This window comes from Piliocolobus tephrosceles, chromosome 8, assembly GCF_002776525.5.
Source record: "Piliocolobus tephrosceles isolate RC106 chromosome 8, ASM277652v3, whole genome shotgun sequence".
Classification (NCBI taxonomy): Eukaryota; Metazoa; Chordata; class Mammalia; order Primates; family Cercopithecidae; genus Piliocolobus; species Piliocolobus tephrosceles.
Genome location: NC_045441.1, coordinates 1,983,156 through 2,003,839, shown reverse-complemented (window position 1 = coordinate 2,003,839; position 20,684 = coordinate 1,983,156). Strand labels below are relative to the sequence as shown.

The window sequence follows — 20,684 nt, the reverse complement described above, 5'->3', positions numbered from 1 at the left end:
CCGTCTCTACTAAAAATACAAAAATTAGCTGGGCATGGTGGCACACGCCTGTAATCCCAACTACTTGGGAGGCTGAGGCAGGAGAATCACTTGAACCTGGGAGGCAGAGGGTGCAGTGAGCTGAGATCGTGCCATTGCACTCCAGTCTGGGCGACAGAGCAAGATTCCATCTCAAAACAAAAAAGAAAAAGAACAATGGCCACTCTGCAGGCAGAGCAGCAGCATGAGCTGCTAGACTGAGTAGACTTATAGTTATTTCTTGATTATATGCTAAACAAGGGGTGGATTATTCATGAGTTTTCTAGGAAAGGGATGAAGATTTCCCGGAACTGAGGGTCCTTCCCCTTTTTAGACTACATAGGGTAACTTCCTGACGTTGCCGTGGCATTTGGAAACTGTCACTGCGCTGGTGGGAGTGTCTTTTAGCATGCTAATGCATGATAATTAGTGGCTAATGAGCAGCCAGGATGACTGGAGATCACCGTGGTTGCTGTCTTGGTGCAGAAGCTGCACTGTCGTTGCAGCTTCTCTATAGCATCCTGTTTTATCAGGAGCGTCTTTGGGACCTGTATCTTGAACCTGTACCTTGCGCTGACCTCCTGTCTCATCCCCTAAGAACTCCTGTCCTCCTGGGAATGCAGCTCCGCAGCTCTCAGCCTGGTTTTACCCAACCCCTATTCAAGATGGAGTTGCTCTGGTTCCCACACCTCTTACATGAGTCATGCAGTATGTGGCCTTGGGTCTGGATTCTTTCACTTAGCATACATATAATGTTTCTAAGCTTCATCATGTTTTCTGTAAATCTGAGACTATTCTAAAATTTCAACGTTTATTTTTTTAAAAAGTTGAAAGCTGGTTGACTTGTTTTTTCTAAGACCACCAGAGCGAGAACAAAAGAACCAGCCAGTAGGCAAAGGTCAGGAGCAAAACTGCAAGTTTATTTTGGTAACCTAAGGTGTGGGGAAGAAGTCTGTCGGCCTCCGGCAAAGAAGGCCGGCAGAGTCCCCCCCCACCCTTGAAGCTCTCACAGTCGGGACAGCAGTGGGGAAGCTGGGAAGTCGGCCTGGCTCACTGGCCAAGAGCGGCTTTTCTAGGAGTGGGAGGGCAATAGGCGGGGCACGGGCGTGTCGGGGGCCGTTCCGCAGGTGCGACCAGGTAAATCTTGGTCTCTTCGGATTGACGTCACCTGGCGCATGCCCAGTTGATCTGCACCGTCTCTGGGCCGGCTGCATTTTCGCGCCCGCGGGAAGAGTTGGTGGTGAAGAAGAACCTGGAAGTGCGCCATCCTGCCTCCGTTCCTCCAAACACTGGTGAGCTTTGCCCCTTTCCCAGTTGCCTCCTGGAAGCCACCTGGAGGCCGCTCCTCCCTGGGCTGGGGTCGTGCCCTCGGAGGCCTGTGGCCATGAGCTCCTTTTTGTCACTCAGATAAGTGGGACGGCCCCGCAAACCACACTCCCGGTCCTAAGCCCGGCGCAGTTGCATGGGCTGCGGACTCAGCACCAGCTGGCCTGGGCGGTGGCCCCATAAGTGCCTGGGAGCTGGGAGCCAGGACAACCCCGACGCCTTCCGGTCAGGGAAGCCCCGCCCCAGGGCAGGAGGGGAGCTGGGGACTCAGTGGGAGACTCATTCCGAGGCTAGGCTAGGGGCAGCCCCTGGCTCTCTGAGCTTCAGGATGGGCCCAGCAGCGCCCCCACACCCCCTGCTGCAGACTGGGTCGTGCACAGCGCGGGGAAGCGATCCCGAGACCCGCGCACGTGCATGCACGTGTGCACGCACGCCCTGGTGTGCACAGTTCTACACGTGCACTGCTGTGTTTCCACGTGGAAGCACAAACACAGCGCTAGTCTTTCCTGCGACCCCAGCTCAGCGACCCTGGGCTGTCCTGGGGCCAGCCTGCTCCGCCGCGGGGGACACCACTCGCCCTGGAACTCGGAACGCGACCCCAGGCCCAGGGTGCGGGGCGGGCGAGCGCCTTCTGGGCTGGAACCTGACAGTGAGGACCCCGCGGGTTCGGCCCCGGCGTCTGGGGAGCTCCTGGGCCCGCACGGTGTCCCCGGCTCCGCCCCTTGCGCGTCCCTCACCCCCTCCGTAGTCCTGAGGCTGGGCGAGGGGCAGGACCCCGCAGCCGCCTTCAGCGTGTGGTTTCTTAGCGGCGGAGCGATGGGGGACCGGGGGCGGGGCTGAGGCCGGAGGGAGGCGGGCGGGGCCAGAGCAAAAGAGGGGACCGAGGGCGGAACCAGAGCTGGGGGTGAGTCTGGGGGCGGGGTGCAAGGCTTGCGGGGCGGCGGCGCCCCCTGGCGGCTGAGCCCGTCCCGGGCACCGGGCAGAACGTGGGACGCAGCTGTGCCTCGATGGCCCGGCGGGTAGGAGCACAAGGCCCAGGAAGGTGGTGGGGCCGGGGCCGCACAACCAGGCACCTCCCCTTCGCACGAATCCAGTGCTCTGAGCTCCACTCAGCTGGCTCCCTGGGCATTTCCCTCCGAATGGCCAGAGGCTGCAGCCCGCACAGCCCTCCCCGGCCCCTTTCCTCCATCTTCAAGCCATTCAAGGGCATCAAAAGGGGCACTGACCAAGCGCACCACCCAGCACAGTGACCACCCCCAGGAACTCCCGTCACTGCCTTCTGGGCTGTGCACAAATGACCTGGTTTCTAGAGCAGCAGCGGTGCACCCAGCTGAGCCCCCAGGACTGGCAGCAGCTGCAGGGCCTCCAATCCCTGGCCCTCTCCCCAGGGTGCAAGGCAGGTAAGGGAACTGATTGCGCACTCTTCACACACACGCTTATTAAGGAGATTTATTTTTACTGCAGCTCTTTCTGCCCCTAAACTGTCCGAAAACAAAGACTAGGAAACACCCCCGCAGCCTCCAACCAGCCCAGCCACAGGGCCTCAGCCTCCAATCAGAGCCGCTCCATGGCTCCCCTCAGCTCGGCTCAGCGTTGCCTGGGAGAGAAAGGCTCGGAGACAAAGCCCAGAGGGTGAGCAGGGGCCAGCCCCACGGGTCTCTGAGGGTGCCAAGCCCACTCTGGGCCTTGCCTCCTCTCCCAGGACTCCCTCGCCCTCTTCATCTGCACCGGCGTCCCTGGCCGCTGTCCCTTCATCCCGGCAGGAGACCAGCCTCCCTCTCCACCAGCCGGCTGACCGTGCGCAGGGCCAGGGGCAGCGCCGTGTTGACATCGCGGTGATATCGGGGGCTGCACACCTCCGTGCTGGGTGTGAGCACAAACTGGGCCACACTGGGCATCTTCAGCAGGGTCAGCAGCTCCGTGGCCCGGGTGCAGATGGCTTCCGCACCCTCCTCGCTGTGCATGGAGCTGGTGGCTGGACTCTGAGTCAGGGTCCTCATCTTTGACAGCAACAGAGAGGCCCTGGGGAAGAGGGTCCCTCCTGTCAGCTGCAGATGTTCCCCTCCCAGGGACAGGGGTCTGTGTGGTGGGGCCAGGCCCTGAAGCACCCAGCAGTGACTTTAGGTCAGCAGGGCCCACTCAGGACCTGCGCTGCTGCCACCATTTCAAGACACCTGGACGGGAAGACCTCAGAAGCCACGTCTCTTCCCCAGGAAAGCCAGCAGGCTTCTCTCCCTCCCTGACCAGGCACCTGGGGATCAGGTCTTGGCTCCGGGAGGCCAGCTTCGTCAGTGTGGTCATCAGCGCGGTGACCACCTTGGGGGGACACCTGGGCAGGGCAGCAGAAGGGCGGCACTGGGTGACCTCGAACAGCAGGGCCTCCAGGGCTTCGAAGAACTTGTTGATCTGCTCCACAGTGCACCTCCGATCGTAGGCCACAGATAGGTACTCGCCGACGGCCCACACCTAGGCCCGGGGACAGAGTTCAGCCCCCACCCAGGCCTCCTGGGTCAGGAGCAGCCAGGGGAGGCCAGCGCCCGCCTTACCACGCTGGTGACGAGACTCGCCCTGCTGCGGAGGCCGTTCACGCTGCCCAGGAACTCCAGCAGGTCTCTTGCCAGCTCCACCACCAGGGAGGGCTTCAGCGTACACAGGGCCAGGAACTGGGAGCTCAGCACACTGCCCAGGGAGCCGGGTCCACGCCTGCTCCATGCCTGCTCTGTGCAGACTCTGACCCCATCCCCACGCCCACTCCGTGCAGCCCTCTCACCCGCTCCCCACGCCTGCTCCACGCAGACCTCTGACCCCGTCGCCACCCCAGCCACCCCTTTCAGGCCAGGGGCCTGGAGGGACCCGGGAAGCATGTGAGTGGCAGGTGCAGGCTGCACCCTCAGATAGGGGAACGCAGATGACTGCCAGCCCTTAGAGGAACTGTTCTCCTCACTGCGGAGAAGGCTGGCACTGGCGCTGGCCTCAGGCCCGGGCTCAGAGTAGGACCAGGATGGGCCTGCGTGCATCAGGCCTTTGAAGAGAAGGACCCCAGGGGACAGGGTGTGGAAGAGGGACTTGAGCCAACCCTGAAGATGGCAGGCTCGGCAGAGGGAAGGACAGGGGAATGTTCTTGAGAGGCAGAGAGGAAGCACCAGGGCTGGACATAGGGCTGTGGGTGGCGGTGGCAGGGTCTGAGGCTGCTGAGGGCCCAGTTAGGGGTGGAGCTGAAGCCACTGAAGGGGAAGGGGAAGGGAAGGGAAAAGGGGAAGGGGAGGGAAAAGGGGAAGGGGAGGGGAGGGGAAATGGGAAGGGAAGGGGTCCAGGAGACACCTGCCCAGGGATGGGGAGGTGGCGCAGGAGGGACCCACCTGTGTACACGGGCCGCGTACCCCGGGGCCGGATAGAGTGAGTCGCTCCTGCCCAGGAGCAGCAGCGCCAGCTGGTTGATCAGGGCCCCGTCAGCCACCTGGAGATAAGGAGTGGGAGACAGGCTCAGCCCCACCCCTACTGCAGGCCCTAGGGTGGGGGATGAAGCCATGGTGAGGGTTGGGGGGCAGCCGAGGGGCTGGAGACTCCTCGTCCACTGCCTTCCCCAACACCCAGGGACAGAGACTCAGCCGGCAACATCCGGGCACAGGGAGGGAATCCCCGGGCAGACCCGGGTGCCCCGGCAGAGGCGTTGGTTGTTCTGTGGCTCCTCTGCCAACTCTCACTCTGCAAGGCTGGGGACACGTCTTGCTCGGCCAAGGGTATGCCCGGGCAACACCCAGCCCTGTGCCCAGCGCCCTGCTGGCCTGCCCACCTCCCAGGCTCTCCTGCACTGGCATCCGACTTGTAGAGCTCCCGAGGTGGGAAGCAGCAACGGTTGGGGAGGGCGAGGTAGCAGCCTGTGGGAGCCTTCATTTTGGCCTCAGGTGCAGATGTTGAATTATCAGGGGCAACAAGGGGACAAACTGCTTCATCCCGCCAGCGCCCAGGCCACTCACCCTGTCCTGGGGATGGGACACAGGGCCTGCTGGGACGGGGGCCGGGGCCTGCCGGGATGAAGGGGATGGGGCAGGGGCCGGGGCCTGCCGGGATGAAGGGGATGGGGCGGGGGCCGGGGCCTGCTGGGATGAAGGAGATGGGACCGGGGCCGGGCCCTGCCGGGATGAAGGGGATGGGACGGGGGTCGGGACCTGCCGGGACTGTGGCCCGTGCAGCCATGTCCCTGTGCCTCCCTGACCCTCAGAGTGGCTGTGGATGGCAGGTGTGGTGAGAGGAGCCTTCTGCAGAGCTCAGGAGGACCCCACGGTGCCGGCTCTGGCCTGCCCCTCGGTTGTGAGTGAGGCCCACGGGAATGGGGGGCCCCAGGTGGCGAGCTCACCTGGGTCACCGCTGAGAAGAAGGCCTGCAGCAGTGTGGGCACCGCCTCGGCACACTGGGCCACGCGGGCGCAGCTGGCCATGGGCTGCAGCAGCTGGTAGAGCGGCACCAACCTGAGAACACAGGCATAGCCTTAAGCGCCGCCCGCTCCCCTACCTGGTGACTACAGGCAAGGGCCAGGTGCTGGGGCCACGTTGCCACTGCTCCCTCTTGCACAGCTGAGCCCACTCCCATCCTCGCTCATCGCCTCTCAGGACCTCCTGCTCCCCTGGGTTTGGGGAGAACCCTGGTGTCAGCACCCCCGGGACAGCAGAGCCGTCGGGGCAAAGGCTGGTGTGGGCCGAGGGCAAGAGGCCTGTGGGCTGGTCCCAGGCCTGCTTTCCGGGCTCAGGCCCGGTTTCTCCATCTGTAAAATGGAGCACCCACAAGGCCGACCCGCAGGCTTATAAGGGTTGATGTGGGCAGCAGAGAGAGCTGAGACCAGGCCCGGCCCCCGGCAGACCTGTGTTGCAGAAGCAGGGCCTCTGCAATGGTGATGACAGTTGCTCCCCAGGTCAGGCACGCAGCCTTGTCTGGCGCACAAAGTACGCTGGCCTCAGCCCAGGGCCCAGCAGCGAGCCCCACCCCAGTGGCTGTGGCCCGGCTCTCTGAGCCCCTGGTGACCCCCTGGCCCAAGGGCCCCCTACCTCTCGGTGGCACCGCTGGCCTTGGGGCGCAGCAGGTATTGGAAAAGGCCCTGGAACCTCGGGTCCCGGAAGGCTTCCAGGCAGCTGGGGGCCCTGAGAGAGGTGTCCCAGAGTGGCCTCTCGGATGGAGCCGGCGATGACCTGTGTGGACAGATGCCCAAGGCCAGGCTGGAATGTGGCCCCTGCCCTCAAGGGCACCCCATCAAGGAGACACATGGCAGGTGTCCCTAACATCACGCCTCGGGTGCTGGGAAGGGCCTGGGGACACAGGAGGCTTCAGGCCTGTGTGTGAAGACAGGTGAGGAACTCCAGGGTGCAGGGGCTGCCCTTGGCGGGTGGCCAAGGGTGACAGACACGGCCTGTCCTGGAGGTGGCTTTGCAGGGTAGGGCTGGTCAGGTGTTGGTGGGGAGGGAGGAGGGTCCCCGGTGTAGGGTCAGGAGCGGTGAAGAGGGGCCAGCGTGTGGAACCAGCTGTCTGGAGAGGCAGCCCTGGCGGAGGAGGAGGGGCCCACCTGAGCTGCAGGTCCAGCACCGCCGTCAAGCAGGGCAGGTCCAGCAGCGCGTGTAGCATCTCCAGGGCCGTGCCGGCGTCCACCAGGGCCGGGAGGAGCGCCACGAACTCGGAGGTGAGGGGTGGGCTGTTCCAGGCCAGGAACTGCGGGCACAGCGCAGTGGTTCGGACAGGGCTCGGAGCTGTGGGGCGGGCGGCAGAGGGAACAGCTGGCCAGGGCCCCACTGCTGTCCCAGACCTGCAGTCCCCAGGAGAGCGTCTACATTGGCCTCCTCCCGCTTTTTATTTTTTTGAGACAGCGTCTTGCTGTGTTGCCCAGGCTGGAGTGCAGTGGTGCAATCATAGCTCACTGCAGCCTCAACCTCCAGGCTCAAGTGATCCTCCCACCTCAGCCTCCTGAGTAGCCAGGACTACAAGCACACACCACCATGTGTGCCTGTTTGTTTTTTGTAGAGAAGAGGTCTCCCTGTGTTGCCCAGACTGGTCTTGAACTCCTGGTCTCAAGATCCTCCTGCCATGGCCTCCCCAGCTGCTGGGATTACAGGCACGAGCCACCGCCCCTGGCCTGTATCTACTTTTGTACCAACAGGTCAATAATTTCCCACTGTCCTGGTTTTTTCTCTAGGAAAAGGATTCCCCACGTGGGTTGAAAAGACCTTATGGCGAGGTTAGGCTGCAAAAGACATTTCAAAAGCAAATGGCACCAGGCTGGGTGCGGTGGCTCATGCCTGTAATCCTAGCACTTTGGGAGGCCAAGGCGGGAGGATCATCTGAGGTCAGGAGTTCGAGACCAGCCTGGCCAACACGGCAAAACCCCATCTCTACTAAAATACCAAAAATTAGCTGGACATGTTGGTGGATGCCTGTAATCTCAACTACTCGGGAGGCTGACGCAGGAGAATTGCTTGAACCCAGGAGGTGGGGGTTGCAGTGAGCTGAGATTGAGCTACTGCACTCCAGCCTGGGTGACCGGAGCAAGACTCCATCTCAAAAAAAAAAAAAAAAAAAGGCAAATGGCAGCCAAGGGCCCAAGGCACCAGGCAGGGCTCCCGGGGGAGAGATCCAACCAGCCAGCAGCCCTGCCCCAGTGCTGTGAGAACAAACTCACCATCTTGTGGCACTACCCCCTCCCCAAAACCACCACAAGGGAGTTCTTGGATGGCACCATTGTTCACGTGATGCTGCATGGGCACCCCGGACACCCACCTCACCCTGCACCCTACATTCCAGGCCTGGGACTCGCAGGGCTCTATGCTCAGCCGGGACTCACCCTGAACCCCGCTGGAAAGAGGGGAGGAGTCCCCGGCACTCGCGCCCCTACCCTGGCACCCAGGGATGCCCAGAGGTACCTTGAAGAGGTTGGGGAAGCTCAATCTGAGGGTGCCGAGGTGCCCGCCGAACAGCTGGAGGTTGTCCCTGCAGAACTGGACGAACTCAAAGGCCAGCATGGGGCTGTGGAACTGCTCCAACGGGATCCTGGTGAACAGGTGCTGGTAGACGGCTTCCGAGTCCACTGCAGCTGCCTCCCCTGCAAGACCAGGGCCCGTGAGGGTGCACGTCTGCTGGACGCACGCCTCTTGACCTCACTCTGGCCGTGCTTCTCTGTGGCTGGTTAGGGCCCCTGAGTCTTGGGCCTGCTGTCCAGGACACCAAGGGCTCCGAGGCGTCCTACACTGGGACACTGGGGAAGCGGCACTCGGTCTCCCTCACCCAGGAACACGGTCAGCTCATGAGTCACACCAACTATGGCACATTCTTTGGAAGGTGCTGGTTCCTAGACTTTCGGGTTTCCCAGGCTAGGGACTCAGTAAAGAGAGTTTCTGTTTATTTCCCTATTTAAAAAGTTTAAAAATTACCAACATCTAGCACAGCGATCCATAAAAAATAAATATGAGCTGGGCACGGTGGCTCATGCCCTTAATCCCAGCACTTTGGGAGGCCAAGGCAGGAGGATCGCTTGAGGCCAGGAGTTCCAGACCAGCCTGGGCAACACAGCAAGACCCCCGTCTCCATTCAATCACAATAAAAAAAAAAAAAGGGAAAAAAATCCCATCCTAAAACTAAAGGCAGGCGCAGAGCCCCAAGAGTCAGCACCACCCCGCCCTGGGCTCACCATGGCTGAGGAAGAAGCGGGCGAGGGGCAGCAGCACCCGCACCGAGGCCGGGTCCCCGCGCACCCGCCCGTGCAGGGCCTTCAGGCAGGAGAGGCTTCGGTACAGGAAGGACGGGTCCTGCCGGCACAGCACGTCCAGCACCAACACAGCCTCCACCAGGCACTGTGGGACACGGGCCACAACACCGTGAAGGGCCGAGTCACCGCCTCCCATCCCCCCATCCCCAGCCACTTACAGCTTTCTGCAGGTCGGAGTCCCCCTTCCTCAGGGCCCCTGGAAGGAGGGGAGAAAGTCAGCCGGCTCTGTCTCAGCCTCGGAGCAGCCCAGTGACGGCAGCTTGTGTCCTGGAAGCTCCAGAAGGGTGGGACAGGCCCCCAGGAGGACTTGAGTGGGACTGAGGCTGAGGGGCCTAGGCGGGACAGGGCCGGGCTGGGGGCTGGTGTGGAGCCCCAAGAACACTCAGGGCTGACCCCAGAAGCAAAAATGGGCCTGCTCCAAACCGGCCACCCGGGAACCCCCTCTGTGGAGCAGCAGCTCAGGGAAGACGTGCGGCCTCGGGTTGCCTTGTGGAGCAGGTGGGCCGAGCGCCGGGGAGGCCAGTGCCCTGGGCGGGGGACTCACGTCGGTTACTCTGCTCAATGAGGCGCTGGCAGTACTCGAAGGCCACCTCCCGAAGCCGCTCCCGGGGCGGCAGCAGGCGGCCGGCGGAGGAGGAGGTGGCGGAGATCACGGACAGCGTGGAGCCCTCCTGCTCTGACCTGTCATCTGCAGGAGGAGGGAACGCTCAGCAGGCCGACGTGTGGCTCCCGGGCTGGGACGTGTCCGCTGCTGTGCTTGGAAGGGCAGGAGGAGAGCACAGGCCACAGCCCCTCCCAGGGGACGTGAGGCGTCACTGTCCTGGGACTCACCCACCAGGCAGCTTCCCCATCACGGCCGCCCTTCAGGGTAGCTGAGGCTTCTTCCCCAACAAGTCCACAGAGCAGCTGAGAGGAGCTCAGTGGCGTCACCCCAGCAACCTTAAGGGAGCCTGCCTTAAATGGCGGCTCTGACTTCTGCATATCACGTGAGGGTCACGAGGTGTCCAGAGGATCCCCAGTGCTGACCCCGGACCCCAACGATGCTGGCCAGGGAGTGTTCTCGGTTTAGCTCCAGGTCAGCAGGCTGCACTGCCCAGCCCCGACCTCCGCTGCATCCTGGGCACGCCTGTGTCCCCGTCGCACCCAACCCACAGTGTGCCTGCCTCCCACCACTGTCTGATGTCGGCCCAAGCCAGCACACCTGTGTCCAGGATGCCCAGGCCCTCAGGGCCACTGTGCAGCAGCCAAGCCCGCAGCATGGAGAAGGCCTGCACGTTCAGCCACTGGTCCTCCGTGAAGCGGTGGCCGGTGGAGAGCACCGTGAAGAAGTCTGTGGCCACCGTCCCGTCCACCTCGGTGATGGGGCCCGGCTGCGGGAAGGACAGGCGGGGGTGGGTGGAGGGGCCAAGGCTGGGAAAAACGCCAACCTTTAGTACAAGCTCCTCAGGAGGTGGAGGGGCAGCGGCCCACCCTGTGTGATGTAAAAACACCGTCCCCACCTGACCCCAGGCAGACGCGCATCGCACATCCTCTCCGCAGGCCCCAGGAGTGAACCCACGCGCAGACCCCCGGAGCCACATGGGTTGGTGGCTGCGGCCCCGCCTGACCCAAGCGCCTCCTGCAGCAGAGGCAGGCTTGTCCTGGACCCTGCGGAATCATAGCAGGCGCCGACGGGGACCTGTTAGGCAGGGCTGGCCACAGTGGGCACAGGAGCCGACGGGGACCTGTTAGGCAGGGCTGGCCACAGTGGGCACAGGAGCTCCCGGGAAGGGGTTGTCTGTGACTCTGCTCCCCACGGTTCCAGAACAGTCCCGGCCTCACGCGCTCACCTGCCGGGCCCTGGGCGTGGAGAAGAAGCTGCTGGAGTGCGGGAGCCCTTGCTGGAGGCTAGCGTAGCGCAGCCAGTCGACCAGCCGCTTGCTGAGCAGGGTGGCCTGGTCTGCAGTGGGGAGAGTAGCATGGGGAGTTGAGGTTAAATCCTGTGGATGCTCGGGCCATTGGGATGCTGGCCCATTTTTTTCAGAAAACAGAATCCTACAACGTCCCAGGTCCTTGGGCCTCCCCATGCCCCCAAGTCACTCCCCACTCCCAACCCACCACGGGCCCTCAAGGAAAGACCCAGGAAGGCAGACCCCGAAGAGCCTCTTGGGAGGGGCCCCACGTACCCTCTTGGAGGGTGCCCGGGCTGAGGACGACGACCTTGGCCATGATGGGGAGGAGGTATCTGAGGCTGGGCCCCTCAGGCTGCCGGCTCTCCAGTGCTCGCAGCACTCCCTGGCCCACAGCACTGACCTCCTCATTTCTGTCACCCTTAAAATCAGACAGGGCAAGCGCTGGGGTACTGGCCTGTGCCGGCGACCAGCTCCCCCAATTTCGGAAGTCTGTGTGACACTCCTGAGAAGCATCGGTCCCCGATACCCCCGCCCAGCAGGTGGCAGGGAGGATGTCACGCCCAGGCCCGCAAGGTGCCTGCTCCACCTCCAGCCTCTTTACCTGGGAGCTGCATCGCTGAGGCTAGAGGGGGCCTGGGTAGGGGCATGGCTGATTCAATGCTAAAAACACAATGGCGGCCACCATGGGCCTGGCCACAGCCACAGGACACCCCGTCCTGCGAGGCCTCCAGTGTGGAGTCCCAGTCTTTAAACCGCCCGCCTCACTCCGCACACCCAGATGCTGAAACATCTGAGCAGCACCAGAGACACCCAGCACAGGGGCAGGGCCGTCAGGGGAGGGAGGAGGACGGCTGGTGGCTGGGAGGCCACGTGCCTGGAGGGGGGTGCACCGCTGGTGCCTGGCACCAGTTTTGCAAGATCATCTTCCACTAAAAAAAAATGAGAGTTGCATGGGGAAAAGGGCTGGTGAAATGAACAAGAAGAGCCGGAGTCATCTTGTCCCAAAGGCGAGGAGCCACCGCAGCATTACCGGGGTCATCTCGGAGGCCTGGAGGTGGCCTGCAGGGGCTCTGTGAGGTGAGGGGGCTGGGCACCAACCAGGACGTCCTGAGTACGCTGGGGCGCACAAGCTCTCGCCCACACAGAACTAAAGCAACCGCAGGCTGCACCCCAGCGCGGAAGGCGGCTCATGACGCTGCAGGCTGGGAACGGAGGGAAAACCCCGGCTCCACCGCAACCTTCCAGCAGACTCTGTACCCCTGGGCAACCCATGACCACAGACAGCCTGTGAACCCCTGGATCCCCACGCCGAGCATCCAGGCCTGCTCACGACACTGAGGGAGGGAGGACATGGATTTGGCAAAAACTCCTGGCCAAGGAGGGAGGGCTGCTACCCAGAGGTTCGAGACCAGCCTGGGCAACACAGTGAGACCCTGGGTCCCTACGAAAAATACAAACATGAGCTGGGTGTGGTGATGCACGCCTGTAATCCCAGCCACTCAGGAGGCTGAGGTGGGAGGATGGCTTCAGCCAGGGAGGTCGAGGCTGCAGTGAGCTTCGATCACGCCATGGCACTCTAGAATGGGCAGCAGAGTGAGACCCTATTTCTAAAAAACAAAACAGAACTCCAAAAAGAAGGTCTGGAGGCCCAGCCTCCCCTGACTCACTGTCTCAAGGCTGTGTCTGAGAAACCGAACTCCACCACCTCTACTGAGCTCCGCTTACAGCAACAAATCCTGTGGTCTGAAAACTCCTGGAACGGGGCCCGGGGAGCATCAGCATCACCAATGCCACCCTTACACGTGTCTAGGAATGGCAGAGCAGCCCAGGCTCTGTACCCTCACGGAGTCTTCAAGAGAGCACCGGATGGCTGCCTCCCAAGGAACAGGGGAGACAGGAAGCAGGGGCGCCGGAGCCGGCAGGTGTCTGCTTGTTCTAGACTTATCTCGGTGCTGAGTGCCTGGCACACTGGAGGCTGGGGCATGCCCTGTTGACTGGAATGGGTACGCAAGCCCAGCAGGCCCACGTAGCATGTTGGTGCCCAGCCAGCAGGACATAGGCCGGCCTGCTGGCTGCACCCGAGGCCCCGAGACCCCTGGGGCAGGACGGCCAACTGGGGTGGTGACTGCTGCGCTACCTGGGCCAAGAGCACGGAGGCCACCAGGCTCAGCTGCCGGCTGTTCTGGGTGTGGTCCCAGACCAGGCTGAGGCTGTCGGAGGGGGACATCTCTCGCAGGATGGCGGCGCAAAGCACCTGGAGCTGCTCGGGACACGCGGCCAGGCCAAGGGTGGCCTGCAGCAGGTCTACGCATGTCTTCTCCAGCCTGGAGGGCGAGATGCCCGTCGGGGGGCAGCGACACGTCACGCCCGTGGCAGGAGCACCCCACACCCCAGAGCACCCCCAGGCTGGTACACAGGTTTTACGGGCAGGACGGACCTTCAGCACTGGTTTAAGGGGGCAAATGACTCAACCCCCCAAGGATCATATGCAGCAAACCTGCTGGGCCTGGGCCGGGTTCTCCTGGGGCCACTGCGTGAGGAGCCGGCCTGAGCCGTGGCCACACTCACCTCCGGTTGTACTTCGTGGCTGAGATGATGAGGAAGAGCCTCTGCAAGGAGTCAAGGGTGTCCGGCCCCAGGTCCTCCGCCTGCAGCAGTTTACTGATCCGGGAACAGAACTTCTTCAGCTCCTCATCCTGGATCTCCCTAAACAAAGAAGAGGACTTCAGGACCCAGAAGCACTCGCTGCTCGGAACCAAAAAAGGGATAACTCCCAGAGCAGGGAAAATCCCTCTTCAGAAAAGAGAAGCCGAGTGTGTGGGAGGAACACGGCTGCACCGCTCATGGCTCTCCAGATAAATTCGCTGATTCCCTGAGCTGGTTCCTCTCACCCCGGGATTTCGCGAGCCATCGCTGCAGCGCACTATGACGAATCTCACTCATGGAGAGGCCCACGCACTTAGATTTTGCTATTCCAGGGGCAGAAGGACTAAAACCGATTCTTTCTAGGGGCCTCATGCAAGAGTAGGAAATTTACTCCAGAATAAGGGGCTTTACAAAAGAAGTCTTCAATAAGCCTTCCGCTTATGGGAACAAGAATATATATATATTTTTTTCTTTCCCCGAGATGGAGTCTGGCTCTGTCACCCAGGCTGGAGTATAGTGCCACGATCTCGGCTCACTGCAACCTCCGCCTCTGGGGTTCAAGCGATTCTCCTGCCTCAGTCTCCCGAGTAGCTGGGACTACAGGTGCCCACCACCACGCCTGGCTAATTTTTTTTTTTTTTTTTCCAGATGGAGTCTTGCTTTGTGGCCCAGGCTGGAGTGCAGTGTCGCGATCTCGGCTCACTGCAAGCTCCGCCTCCTGGGTTCACACCGTTCTCCTGCCTCAGCCTCCTGAGTAGCTGGGGACTACAAGTGCCGGTCACCACGCCCAGCTAATTTTTTGCATTTTTAGAAGAGACAGAGTTTCACCATGTTAGCCAGAATGGTCTGGATCTCGACCTCGTGATCCACCTGCCTCGGCCTTCCAAAGTGCTGGGATTACAGGAGTGAGCCACTGCACCCGGCCTATGCCCAGCTAATTTCTGCATTTTTAGTAGAGACAGGGTTTCACCATGCTGGCCAGGCTGGTCTCAAACTCTTGACCTCATGATCCGCCCTCCTCGGCCTCCCAAAGTGCTGGGATTACAGGCGTGAGCCACCGCACTTGGCCTGAGAATAAAATCTTATATATTAAAGAACAAATGTTATGATATATTGTAAGGTAAGCCCATTATAATTTTTTACTCGAATAACTAATTGGCTTAATTTAAAAATCTCTCTAGTAAGCCACAGGTAAGATACTGAATAAAGTCCCAAATGAAATCCTGTTTTTAGGTTTCTGTCCCAGTCTAAAAGAAAGAGCTGATAATGTGCAAAGGCGCTGCCGTGCCAGGGGAGTCTGGGGACTCCCTGAGAAGGGCCCCCTACGTGGCTGTGCCCTCCCCAGGCCACCTATAATCCCGGCACTTTGGGATGCTGAGGTGGGAGGCTCACTTGGGCCCGGAAGTCTGAGAACATCCATGGCAAAACAGTGATACCCCATCTCTACAAAAGAAGGAAAAAAATTCGGCCGGACACGGTGGCTCACACCTGTAACTCCAGCACTTTGGGAGGACGAGGCAGGCAGATCACCTGAGGTCAGGAGTTTGAGACCAGTCTGGGCAACATGGAGAAAGCCTGCTTCTACTAAAAATACAAAAAAATAGCCAGGTGTGGTGGCACACACCTGTAATCCCAGATACTCGGGAGGCGGAGGCAGAAGAATCGCTTGAACCCGGGAGATGGAGGTTGCAGTGAGCTGAGATCACGCCATTGCACCCCAGCTTGGGCAACAAGAGCGAAACTCCATCTCAAAAACAAACAAAAAAAGGAATAAAAAAAAAATTCACTGGGCATGGTATAGTCCCAGCTACTTCAAAGGCTGAGGTGGGAGAACTGCTTGAGCTAGAAGATCAGGCTGCAGTGAGCTGAGATTGTGCCACTGCACTCCAGCCTGGGTGACAGAGTAAGACTCTATCTCTCTCTATATATATATACACACACACACATATGTACACATACATATGTACGTATACATATATATACACACACACACACACAAAACGGAGAATCTTTCCCAGAAAAGTGGAACCCCTCACTCCGATTTAATTCCCTTCAGCATATTCTCCAAATCCCAAGCTTCTCTCTAAAAGCCAACCCACCCAGACCCTTCAATCGCTCCCCACTGCTTTCAAATCCAAACTCCTACAGACCCTAACGCTGCCTACAAGACCCCGGCCCCGCCTTCCTTCTCCAGCCTCCACGTCCTGTTTTTCTTGCTTCTCCCCCTTCACACTGACCCTCTGCCTGAAACACGCCCCACTAGCTCCTGACCTTCCAGTCTGCGGCTCTTCCTCCTGGAAACCCCTGACGTTGATGGGCACCCCTCCATGCCCCCATCCTTCACTCGCTTCCCGCTTTCTCCATTTATCCTTCACCTTACAGAGCCATCTTCGATCACTTTTTCCACGCTTGCTTTCCGTATCTCTGACACATTTACAGAGAAACTCAAGTTCACTCCTAATCTTTTTGGCTTTCCTTGGAGACAGGGTCTCCCTCTATCACCCGAGTTGGAGTGCAGTGGCACGATCATAGCTCACTGCAGCCTCAACCTCCTTGGCTCAAGTGATCCTCCTGTCTCAGCCTCCTGAGTAGCTGTGACTACGGGAGCGTGCCACCATACCTGGCTAAGTTTTTAAAAATTCTGTTTTGTAGAGACGGGTCTCACTATGTTGTCCAGGCTGGTCTCAAAGTCCTGGCCTCAAGCGATCCTCCTAACTCGGCCTCCCAAAGTGTTCGGATTGCAGGCGTGGGTCAGTCACTGTGCCTGGTCTGCTCCAAACCTTAACCCTCAAACTATAGTCATTTATTTTAAAACATCACCAGAAATCACAGGCTTAAGTATATTGTGAAAACTGGTAAGCCCTGATAGATTACTAGCCTTCTTGAAACCCTAACAGAGGGCAACTGCAGAACTCATGTATGTTACGTAGGAAAATTCAACCACACTTTATCCTCAAAAATGCCTGCCCACCAAGCCAGGGAGACAGAGAAACAGGTATTTAAATAGTGGTGGCTCGACCAGGTGTGGTGGCTCATGCCTGTAATCCCAGCACTTTGAGAGGCCGAGTTCAGGAATTTGAGACCAGCCTGGACAACGTGGCAAAACCCCATTTCTACTGAAGTTACAAAAAATTAGCCAGGAGTGGTGGCGGGTACCTGTAATCCCAGCTACTTGGGAGGCTGAGGCAGGAGAATTGCTCGAACCCGGGAGGCAGAGGTTGCAGTGAGCTGAGATTGCACCATTGAACTCCAGCCTATGCCACAGAGGGAGACTGTCTCAAAATAAATAAATAAGCAAATATCTTGCCGGGCGCGGTGGCTCACGCCTGTTATCCCAGCACTTTGGGAAGCCGAGGTGGGTGGATCACGAGGTCAGGAGATCGAGACCATCCTGGCTAACACAGTGAAACCCCATCTCTACTAAAAATACAAAAAAAAAAAATTAGCCGGGCGAGGTGGCGGGCGCCTGTAGTCCCAGCTACTCGGGAGGCTGAGGCAGGAGAATGGCGTGAACCCGGGAGGCGGAGCTTGCAGTGAGCTGAGATCGAGCCACTGCACTCCAGCCTGGGGGCAGAGCGAGACTCTGTCTCAAAAAAATAAATAAATAAAAATAGAAAAATAATAAAAAATAATAAATATCTAGCAAGGGCTATTCATTTTGTCTTTCATGTCATAAGTTTATGACCTGGAGCAGAATGTGACTGGGAATGATGTTCTCAGTGTTTTTCCTTGTCTCTTGGCAAGGACCTTGGGATGAACATGTTGCATGCTGAGATGCCAGTATTTTTCATTTTCATACAGTCCCTACATTCACATGAATGGCATATCTGTCCAGGATTGAAGGGAAGGTTGCCTGTGTTGAGCCGCTGGGAGATGGTGCCACATATTCACCAAGCCCCTTCCTAATGAGTGGAATTTTAAAGGTTATTGTGATCAGAGATTTTTGTCCTGTCTTCAAGACCTCATTCACTATAATCACAGCACTTTCAACCACCTGAATCTTTCCCACCAATTGGTCTAGCTCTGAATCCAGGTTTGCTTGTTTGTTTTGACATGGAGTCTTGCTCTGTCACTCAGGCTGGAGTGCAGTGGCACGATCTTGGCTCACTGCAGCCTCCGCCTCCTGGGTTCATGCAGTTCTGCTGCCTCAGCCTCCCGCCTCACCAAGTTTGTTTACGTTTACCAAGGGGCTGTAGTTCTGACTGTATTTTTTTTTTTTTAATTGAGATGGAGTTTCCCTCTGTTCCCTAGGCTGGAGTGCAGTGGAACGATCTCAGCTCACTGTAACCTCCGCCTCCCGGGTTCAAGCAATTCTCCTGCTTCAGCCTACCAAGTAGCTGGGATTACAGGCGCCCGCCTCCACGCCCGGCTAATTTTGTATTTTTAGTAGAGACGTGATTTCCTCACGCTAGGCAGACTGGTCTCGAACTCCTCACCTCAGGTGATCCGCCCGCCTCGGCCTCCCAAAGTGCTGGGATAACAAGCGTGAGCCACCGCGCCCGATCAGCATTTTCTTCTTTTAAACATGTAGTATGAAGTCTTTGCCTGTTTGGTGAACCGTAAGTCTTTTCAGTCCTCGCCTACACTGTTTTCCCCCATGACTGGCTAGTTGGTGAGGAAGGGGCTACCCACTCCTTAGTGGGAGCCCAGAGACAGCCTGGAACCAGCCTGGTGGGTGATTTCTCAGCCTAGCAAATACATCCGCGCCAAGAGCGATCTTTCTAAGTCACAAAAGCCTCCCACGGTTCCCCAAAGCCCTCGGATGGCCTCCAGCTGCCCAGCCTGGCACACAGCCTTACTCCTAAGCAGCCCTCCGGGCTCTCTGTGACTTTGTGTTCTTGACTGTGAGGCAACGAAAGCTCCTGGATGCTCGATTTCCTGCCAGACGCGGGGTTCTCACCGCCAAGCCTTTGACTAAACTGTCGACAGGGTCCCACCCCACTTAGTTTCGCTCACCAAGACTCTGCTCAGGTGTCACCTCATCCGGAGACCCACCGTGACCCTCCCCGACCTCCTCACCCCACGCCTGGCCGCCGTGTTGCCTCCGATCCCCAAGTCTCGAGGGCGGGTCCAGTCGGGTTCCTGCAAGGCGGGCGCCCGGGCCCCCCTGTCCCGTGAGACCCACCCCCGTGTGCCCCTAGGGAGAGGTGCGGCAAGGAGGACCCGGGCCGCAGCTGTCCCGCACCTGGCCTGGTGGAGCAAACTCTCCGCTCCTGCCGAGAACATCGCGCCGCCGCCGCCGCCGCAGCCGCAGCCACCGCCACCACCGCCACCACCGCCACCACCGCCACGAGGCGCGCACCAACCGCGGAAACTCCACGAGCTGCAGCGCAGCGGCCCCGCAGCCCGGTCAACTTCCGGCACCGCATCACGTGAGCACAGCGGCCTTACGCAGCTGCGTCACGTGCCGCATCACATGGCCAGGAGGGACAGGTTGCCGACCAATGGGCTTTGGCGTGGAGCCCCTGGGGCGGGGCGTAGGTGCCCTAGCTGGGGGTCCGGGTGGACGCCTGGGAGCTGTGGAGTTCCGCGACCCTGGAACCTCGGCACTCTGGAACGCCGGCGCCCTTTGACCCCGGAAACTATTCCGGCGGATATTGGGCGCCTGAGGCCTTGGGAGAGGGTATCGCCGGCCCCGACGTGTCACTGCCCCAGTTCTGGTTTCTGTTTCGTAAACAGTTCTGTGGTGCGGGAGTCCCTATGCTAAGTACAACCTGAAAATCTGACACAAATTCCGCCACTTGGGGGCTGAGCCCAGCAGCGAACAACAGTTTGCAAGGAATAGCTGCGGCTCTGGGCAGTTTTGGGGATTTTTTTGAGCTCCTATTTATTGAGCACCCATCCCGCCGCTGTTCCTGCTGCTTAAAACAAAACAAAAAAATCCCTTATTCAGTCCCCACGGTATTCATGGGATCTCGCGAACTTTCTTTTACAGATGAGGCCACACGCTCCGAGAGGGGAAGTTTCTGTTCATTTTAACAGATGTGTTGGATGCCCAGGATGTGCTGCGCCCTGGCGATGTTTGCCACCCTGCAGACGGCGGGGGGACACAGGGCGACACGCCAGCGTCATGATAAACGCTGTCACAGCCTGACCTGGGCGGGGGTCCAACCGGAGGAGGAAAGCTTCCGGGACTGTGGCCTAAGATGAGCCCACAGGGTGTCCAGACCAAGGGGTGGGGAGGGGCGGGCCTAGGACAGTGATCGGGCTTCCTGTGGCTTAAATGCACCCCAGCGGGGAACTGACCTCTGGCCACAGGGGAGAGACTGGATTGGGAAGCTCCGGAGGGAGAAAGGAGGCTGGTGCAGTTGTGGTCCAGGGAAGGGAGGTTGCCCCGAAAGTAGGCAGATTCAGTAACCATTTAGAGGTAGGATTTGCAAGACCTGGGATTGAGGAATTTGCAGGAAGGAGGAAGGAAATGGAAAAAATCAAGGATAACTTCATGTTTGTGGGGTGTCTGGGGCAGAAAAGGATGAGGAAATTTGTGGCAAGTCAGTCATTCCGTGGACAAGCGATGATTGAGTCGTATCTGTGCTAGGTACTGCTGAAGGTTCTGGGGAATAGGGTAGGGGGTGGGAATCTGGGTGGGTGTTCAATAGATAGGGTGCGTCAAGGTTAGACCTTGAAGGGATAAGCCCCGAGAAGACACCTGGATGGAAGGAAGGAGGAGGGAGGGAGGCAAGGCTTCCTGCAGGAGCTCCACATATGACTTTGAGATGCCCTAGGGCGCCCAGTGATGTCTGAGAGCACCTGGTGCAGAGGATGAAGAGATGGGAGTTGGTGGATGGTGAGCAGTGGCTGGGAGACGGTGGAGTGCGGTGAGTGCACCTGGAGCTGCAGGTTGAAGACTGGCAAAGGAAAACTGGTGACAGGCAGTCTATGGAAAGCCAACTGCCAGTGTTTAACGTTTACTAGGGTAAAATGTCCACACCAAAGCGCACAAACCTTAAATGAACTCGATTTTTTACATTTCTAGAAACCAGTGGTAAATTGGCAAATGTCTTAAGCCTCGGCTCCATTGGCGGTGGTGGGGAGTCGGGGGGTGATTTGTGTTTGAT

General features: G+C 59.3%; 1 protein-coding gene across 3 annotated transcripts; it reads right to left on the bottom strand.

Moving 5' to 3' along the window:
• Positions 1-2,779: 2,779 nt before the first annotated feature.
• Positions 2,780-19,005, bottom strand: AP5Z1 (adaptor related protein complex 5 subunit zeta 1). Of its 3 annotated transcripts, XM_023188500.3 has the most exons (17): positions 18,812-18,996; positions 13,549-13,686; positions 13,118-13,304; positions 11,254-11,398; positions 10,918-11,027; positions 10,290-10,458; positions 9,633-9,776; positions 9,247-9,284; positions 9,011-9,173; positions 8,247-8,425; positions 6,899-7,041; positions 6,387-6,527; positions 5,702-5,813; positions 4,704-4,801; positions 3,891-4,023; positions 3,596-3,810; positions 2,780-3,366 (listed from the first exon to the last, which is right to left on the bottom strand). In XM_023188500.3, exons 1-17 carry the CDS (start codon positions 18,850-18,852, stop codon positions 3,096-3,098), a joined length of 2,427 nt encoding a protein of 808 aa, XP_023044268.1. In that variant the 5' UTR covers positions 18,853-18,996; the 3' UTR covers positions 2,780-3,095. The 3 variants fall into 3 exon arrangements, with proteins under 3 accessions (XP_023044268.1, XP_023044269.1, XP_023044270.1); XM_023188501.1 differs by lacking the exons at positions 13,118-13,304; positions 18,812-18,996 and having other exon boundaries at positions 13,549-13,682; XM_023188502.3 differs by lacking the exons at positions 2,780-3,366; positions 3,596-3,810; positions 3,891-4,023 and adding an exon at positions 4,191-4,366 and having other exon boundaries at positions 18,812-19,005.
• Between the last annotated feature and the right edge of the window lie 1,679 nt (positions 19,006-20,684).

Bases quoted from the DNA above. Each gene is read 5' to 3' on its own strand.
- AP5Z1 (XM_023188500.3), bottom strand. From the start codon at position 18,852: ATGTTCTCGGCAGGAGCGGAGAGTTTGCTCCACCAGGCCAG. The intron at 10,459-10,917 runs GTGAGCGCGTGA...TCCTTCCCGCAG, and splicing joins CCACGCCCAGGGCCCGGCAG to CCGGGCCCCATCACCGAGGT. The intron at 7,042-8,246 runs GTACCTCTGGGC...CTGTGCCCGCAG, and splicing joins GCTTCCCCAACCTCTTCAAG to TTCCTGGCCTGGAACAGCCC.